At 34.4% G+C, this 7,470-nt stretch overlaps 1 protein-coding gene across 4 annotated transcripts in view; it reads left to right on the forward strand.

Moving 5' to 3' along the window:
- The window catches only part of WDR7 (WD repeat domain 7), a 458,806-nt gene that overhangs the window by 116,485 nt on the left and 334,851 nt on the right, over nt 1-7,470 (forward strand). For all 4 annotated transcript variants that reach the window (XM_027868951.1, XM_027868954.1, XM_027868953.1 and 1 more), the window contains one exon: nt 252-340. In XM_027868951.1, coding sequence (XP_027724752.1) covers nt 252-340 — 89 coding nt within the window. The remainder of the gene's footprint in view (nt 1-251; nt 341-7,470) is intronic.

The following is a 7,470-nucleotide window of genomic DNA, read 5'->3' on the forward strand; positions in this document are numbered from 1 at the left end:
TGTTTTGGGCTATCTTAACTAGGTTTTAGGCGTACAGACAAAACAGATGTTCTATATGCCAAATATGCATTTTGTCAGCATTTGGTGCATTTTTTTTGGAAGGGGGGTGGTTTACTATATTTAAATTTTTATTGCAGTAAATTTGAAAACATTCTATATGTTTATTCTTTTAAATGCCATAAATGTTTAAAATGTAACTTGTTTACTACCGTTAAGTTTAACTATATTATATATATATGTTTTTTTTAAAGGCCACCTAGGCCAAGCACCCCAGACTTTTCTAAAATGAAGGGTTCCCCTCCGACTTCCAGTAATGTTGTGCAAGGACAGATTAAACAAGGTAAAGTTGAATTTTATTATGTAGTTGATTTGACATTTCAGCTTTAGAAATTGAAAAGGTGTAGATAATATATAATAGATAAAATTTAATTTGTTTCTGATTGTTAAAAGGAGAGAAAAGTTTTTATATATCAAATGAAGATTTGGGTAATTAAGATATCAGTTTAAAAATATGATTTACATAGTAATTGACAAGTGACTAATTCATTCGAACTTTTCATTTTATGTTCTGTAACTTGATATGCATACAGTAGAAACATCTTAACTTTGTAATATCAAGGGCTGAATTGGAAGTGTACCTGGACCCTAAAGGTTATATTTTTTTTAATCAGTATTTTAAAATGTTACAGAAATCTAGAGTTCCATTCTGTATAGTAATCTTTTGTTATCGTCAAGCATATTATTAATATTGTGAATCAACAATCACCAAGGGATTTATTAGGTACTTACTATGTGTCTGTTTCTGCTAAGCACTGAGGTTACCAAGAAGAAAAAACCAGTCCTTTCCCTTAAGGAGTTTACATTCTGATAGGGGAGATAACGAGTGTACTGGTATATACAAGATACACAGGAGACAAAGGGTAACCTTAGAGAAGAAGGCAGTAGCTGGACAAACCAGGAAAATCTCCAGCAGAAGGTGGTAAGTGAGCTGATTCTGGAAGGAAGCCAGAGATCTTATAGCCCTGGACCGAAGGAGAAAGACCATACCAGGCACATAAAGCAGTCAATGCAAAGGCGTGGTGATAGAAGATGAAGCATTGTTTTTGTGAAGTAGTAAGTGGGCCTATATAGCTGGATTGATGAGAAAGATAGGAAGAGGTTGGATTGTGAAGAGGTTTAATTGCCAAGCAGGAAATTTACATTTGACTCTGTAAATGATAGAGAAGTAATGGAATTTATTGTATATGGGACATGTGACATGAGATATTATACATTAGGAAAATTGCTTTGGCAGTCCTGTGTTGGTTTGGAGTGGAGAGAGACTTGAGATCGGGAGAGCAGGTATGAGACTTTGGCTCTAGATGAGAAATTTTTGTCTAGATGAGAGAAGAGGAGGGCCTGAAGTAGGGTGGTGGCTGTGGGAGTAGAAGGAAGGAGATGTCTGTGAGAGATGTTGTGGATAAAGAAGTGACCTGATTGTGCATTGATTGGACTTTTCACTTTTAAATTATTTTCAAAATTATCATTCCTTTTTATTGAGATCACTATTGACTTGATCGTTTCTTTTGTTTTCTGCTTGTAGCTGTTGTCTAACAGGCACTTGGAAGGGAAGGAAACTCGAGTTCTTCCACCTCACTCAGCCACCAGGAAATGCTTTTTTTCTTGTGAAGTAGTTCTTAGTCTCTAGGGCATACCTAAGTCTGAAAAATGAGCTACTAGAGAGTGTTTAAGAAGGGAGGGGGCAGGGAAGGGAATAGTTTTACTTGGAATTGTTGTTCATATTGATCTGAGAGGTGGTATTGTCTATTTACAATTTGGAATAGGGGGTGGTAAATAGTTTAGCTTTTTATTGCTCAACTCTTGACTGGGTAGAGAGAATTATTACTACCAGGTTGTGATTTCATAGTCTTTATATGTGAAGTTATATTATGTTTGACATATACTCTGAAATCTTAGAACATCAGCTATGTCTCCCAAAATGAAATAGCAATGGTAGTGTAGTGGAAAAAAATGCTGAGTTTGAATCAGAAATTCTGGGTTTAAGTCTTAATCTCAGTGATCTAGAACAAGTCATTATCTCTTTGGGCTTCATGTTGCTTGTGTAACATGTAAGGTGTAGGGCATGATTGGTTTTTAAGATTCCTTTCAGTTTTAACATTCTGTAATTCTAAATTACTTTTAGTTTATCTGCTGATTTTGATTCTATAGCCTTATATCTTTGTCAAGATAACTGAGAATTACCTGCATTTGGTGTAGCTTTTATTTTCTTTGGTACATTAAAAGAAACTTTTATGTTTCAAAAAAAAAACAACCAACTGCTTTAAATTACTCCTGTTTGACTTTCTAGATTGGGAATGAAACTTGTCATAGATGTAAGCCTGAAAGCCTCTTGGAAGTAGTTACAGCCTGTTTAGAGTAATAATTTGTATATACATTACTACTATCTTAGGTAATTGCAATTTCATATTCGCTAATAATAATGTGACAGCTACTATTCATATAGCCCTGTAATGTTTGTACAGAGTTTTACGTGTATTGTATCATTTGATCCTCACAACCACCCTGTGAGGCAGGTACTATTTTTATGGCCATTTTACAGATGGCAAATTAGAGATGAAGTGAAGTGACTTGCCCATGGTTACACAGCTAAGAAGTTTCCAAGGAAGGATTAGAACTCAGATTTTCCTGACTCTTAAGTCCAGCACTTTATGGAGTGCATTTCACTGAAGCTCACCTTTGAAGTCTCACCATGATGTGGAAATAACTCTCCTTTTTCAAGATTGTGCCAGCATGACACAAGCTCTGGCACCTCCTTTCAAACTGGAAAGGCTTTGCATAAAGGCCTAGTGACACATCTATATGTCACTTACCTGAACAGCCTAGTTAAAAGTTTAGGAGGAGAATTATAATCAAATTTGCCTTAGTTAGAGCTGTGCATTTTTCAGCCACAAAACTTCAAAGACTATCTTGTGTATTTTAGAAGAGTTGAGATCTGGAAAGGTGAAGGAACTCCCCACCCTGATGAAATAATACGTTTTCGAAGTACTTGCACCAGATGCTGGTTTTTTCCCTAGAAATGTTTCATTCTGATTTTTTTTATCTTATAATCAGGAGAGAAAAAGCTAAGCAATAAATTCATAGGTGGAGCTCTTTTGCTGTAGAGTCCACTAAATTTTTGTCCTTTTCTTGCAAAGTATAGTTGGCCATTTGTTTTTGTCTTTCAGTTTCTTTCTACTTGTGGAAGAGAGAAGCTATTGAATCAAAAAAAAATCAGGACTTAAGTAATCACACATATTTCTTTTCTTTATCTTCTATGAGAATTATTTTTTGGCTAGTGGGCAAAATTATTCTTCATATATTCTTTCAGATAATTTTGTTCAAGCTCTCCAAATAGGAAATTTCTCTCAAATGTAATATTTTCAATTTTGTCTCATATTCAGTTAGAGTGGTACAGTTTATACATAAACTTTGTGATTAATCTTCAAGATTGATTTATTCAGTTTTAAATAAAAAAGAGGCCCAAATCCCCATGAACTTACTATTAAAAAAATCTGAGTGTTTAATAAGGATATGTTTTTAGTTTACGCTTGAGTCAGTAATCACTAGAAGAAAGACCTCATAGAGAGTAACATTTTAAGAGGCAAGCAGTCTTCCCATTTCATTTTAAAATCTTATTAAAATACCTTTTAAGAAACATTCACTTCAAAAGAATAGTAGAATGTAATGTCTCTCGTTTAATTAGTTTAAAGTCTCATCTCAGACTTACTACTGTTAAAGAGTTTAAAAAAATATTTTTCTACTAGGTGTTTTTTTCTTTGACTTATTTTTCATTCCTGCAACAGTAGCAGATTTTTGGAGAGTGCTTCAGCAGCACATTGTGGCATGTTCACTTTCTATCAGTCATGTCACCAACTTACTGGTGTTGAGTTGGCTGAGCTGGTCACGTCAGTCCACTTTCTGTTGGTGCAAATGGCTCAGTGCTGAATTAATGCAGCTTCTACTTGGCAAAGAATTGAGTGTTGAGAGCACTGAGAAGGGCATTGAGAATTGAGACTCTTTAGAGAACTCATTTTAGGCAATAAGGTCAACAATTTCCATGTGGATAGCATTGAGCAGTAAAACACCCACTAGCCTCTCAGATCCCTGTCTCTGGCAGCAAAGTCCATAGACATCCACAGTCTCAAGTGACATGGGGTGAGACATTAAGACATTTCTGTATGACATTATGGAATGTAGTGGTCTCTTTCAAAAGGAATTGAGCTTTTGAAGTGTCCTCTGATTTTACTTTAGCAGTTAGACTACTTTAACTTTTATCTTTCTACTCTGCCCAGTTCATCTCTCTGTTTTCATTGTGATTTATGATTTCCTTTTCCTCATGTTCACCTTGGTGCAGTGCACATAAACCCATATATCTGCAGTTATTCTAGTACTTGTATAGAATCAATGTTCATTAGGAATTCACATATATTGGTCTAGAGTTAGCTGCGGAAGCTGCCTTAAGGTCTGCACGAGAGAAATGTCTGCATTTTCTGAGCTAATAGTTCTTAATTTAATTTTGACATGAAAGATAATACAGATTTTATATAGTCTTCACTGTACTATATATGAATCTAGGAAGCTATATTGCAAAAGGATGTTAACTACAAGACTTCTGTATTGTAAAGAGTCTTTTTCAAAAACAAAACATGTTCAGAAGTGGGGGAAGCTGATTTAAATTAATGAGAAATAGTGAATTAGATTTTACCAGCTACTTGTTTGACTTGGAAGTTTTTTGTTTTTTGATTTCTTTTTAACAAAACATCAGTGAAGGGGCAAGGTTATTGAATGTTAAAATGTCAGGTAACCAGATTCATATTGTCATAATGGTGATCCCTTAAAATTCTTAAGTGCTTCACATTTTTTTCAGAAATCTTTTATGTACTTTCACTTATATGATTCCTATAACAACTGAATGAAGTAGATCCTTAGTCCTGAATGCACCTGTCATACAGGAAAACATCTTGGTTTGTGTAATTTTATATTTATTAATTACTATGCTTCTGTAGGCCTAGACTGCAAAATGTAAAGAGAACTTATGTTGATGCTTTACAAAGCAAACTTGCCATTCTTCTAAAATCATTCTATCTTGTTGAAAATATTTAATAGATTGTATTGAATAAGAATTGTTTATTCAGTACAGCATGACCCCAGAATTTGGGACTAAGCAATATTAATGATGAAGCCTGATGGTTGATACTAAGCTTGGTATTAGGCTGTAAATTAAGATTTAGTATGTTTAAATATTGATGCTACTTCTTTAATCACAAGGATATTACCATTGCATAATACGTAAACCTAAAAGTTTTAAGTAAAAAGACTATACCCCATTTTTCAAAATCAGGTTTGACTTCAACTATTCTGGTGATAAGTGGGGAAGGGTCTTCTTACTTATTACATGGTATAAAATCTCTAGAAACTCACACTAAGGCATGTACTATCCCGAAGCTTCCTATTGCCTCTTTCTATGGGCATGTCAATATTTAGTGACAGCAAGGGCCTAACTTAGACATCATTCAAGTTAATGATTAGGTTACAACTTTCCTTTTCACTCTGATGAACCTGTTGTCTCTGATGGTCCTAGGTCTCAAGGAAACTCATTAATATCTCTTTTGGATGTACATATTCAAAATTTTTATATCTTTCTCATAGTTGTCATCCTCAATCCAGTTCTGATGAAGTCAAGGAATGACTCAGAATTGGTTTTTAAACTATCCTCAGAGACTTATAAAAGTGTTCTCAATCATCAGTCACCTGATTGAAGGTGACTTCACATAGTCACCTGTGTGAAGATTACACATCTTCACATAGGCTACATGACACTCTTTGATTCCATGTAAACAATTTCCATTGCAGTATTAGTTTTATCAATGTGCAAAAATCTGTTCTGTTGCCAAGATTTATTGAGCTATTATAACACTATTCATCTTCAGTTGTCATTTTCTAATATGTTCTTAGAATTGTATATGTAACTTTTTGCTTCATTTTCTCATCCTACATTTAAAGGCTAGTTACTAATATTAAGTGTTAATTAACAGTATCTACTGTGTTGGTATAATCCCATAGTGCAGGTTTCTGATTTTAGTTTTAGCCTTTTGGTAATTCAGATGTATCATTATGAATGTATCATTATGAACTTGCCATTGACCAAGTTTTACTTTTTCAATATTTTAAAGGTATTTTTGCTGATAATCTCTGGAAATTACCAAAAGAAGCCCTTTAGTCTTACTGTTACCTTCCTACAGCCATATTTACACATAGCTTTTTCTATGTGATCTTGGTGTAGTTGGTGCACATAGATACTGTGAAACTATGAATTTCAATTCTCTATTGATTGGTTTGTTTTCTGCTTCTTGAAGTCTTTGTTTAAAGTTTATGAATTTATGTAGACCACAGATTGTTTAGAACAAAGTAATATAATTATTAGTGAAAGTAATATTTCTAAACAGGTATTAAGCCATTTCTTTTCTTCCAGAAGTTCTGTTATTCTTCGGACCATATAAAAGTTTATTTAGCAACTAAAAATATAATGGTACATTGCTTTAATAATCCACATCCTACAGAGGAGGATGGATTTTATACCTTATCCAGGGAACTTAGTTTTTGAAGTCCAAAAAAGGACTTCATTGGAGGTCATTTGGAAGACCTCTAAGGCATTCCAACAGCATAGTCCTAAAAGACGTGATAATGAGGTTTCAAAGATATTTCTCGGTATTCTTCATTTATATACACATAGAATTCAATGAATTCAAAAGCAGTACATTTTTATTAAGCACTTTATTATGCTGTGCCAGGTTTGAGTGGAAATAGAAAAATGACATAAAATGGTTTCTGCACCCATAGAGTTTATAATAAAGCAAGAATATTAATTACATAGGTAAGTATAACATAATAAGGGCATTACTGAAAGATGCAAAAAATGCCTTGTGAGGTTGGGCTTGAGAGAGGTGAAGGTTGATAACCAAATTATGGGGGGCAGATATGAGCAAGCTGCTTGAGATGATATTTGATTTGAATTTTGGCAATTCAGTATGTGAAGGGGTTGGGAAAGAGAAGGCTAATCAATCAACAAACATTTATCAAGTATATACCATGTGTTAGGTGCCCATACTAGGCTCTAGGAATATAAATACAAGAAATGAAACCATCCTTACTTGCAAGCAACTCACATTCTAACAAGGACCTATAAAAGCAGACAATCAATACAGAGCTGATAAACAACAAGGTATTTTTAGAGGGAGGATATTAGCAGTTAAGGAAATTGGGAAAGGCTTCAGATGGTGCATGAGCTTCATGTTTAGAGGAAAAAGGGGATCTCAGACAGAGGTAAAGAGAGAGCATGTCTCAGATTTGGCTGTCCAGGGCAAAGGCAAGGAGGCAGGAGATGAAACCTTTTGTGTGTGTGTGTGTGTGTGTGTGTGTGTGTGTGTGTGT

This window comes from Vombatus ursinus, unplaced genomic scaffold (genome assembly GCF_900497805.2).
Source record: "Vombatus ursinus unplaced genomic scaffold, bare-nosed wombat genome assembly UNPS02014791.1, whole genome shotgun sequence".
NCBI lineage: Eukaryota > Metazoa > Chordata > Mammalia > Diprotodontia > Vombatidae > Vombatus > Vombatus ursinus.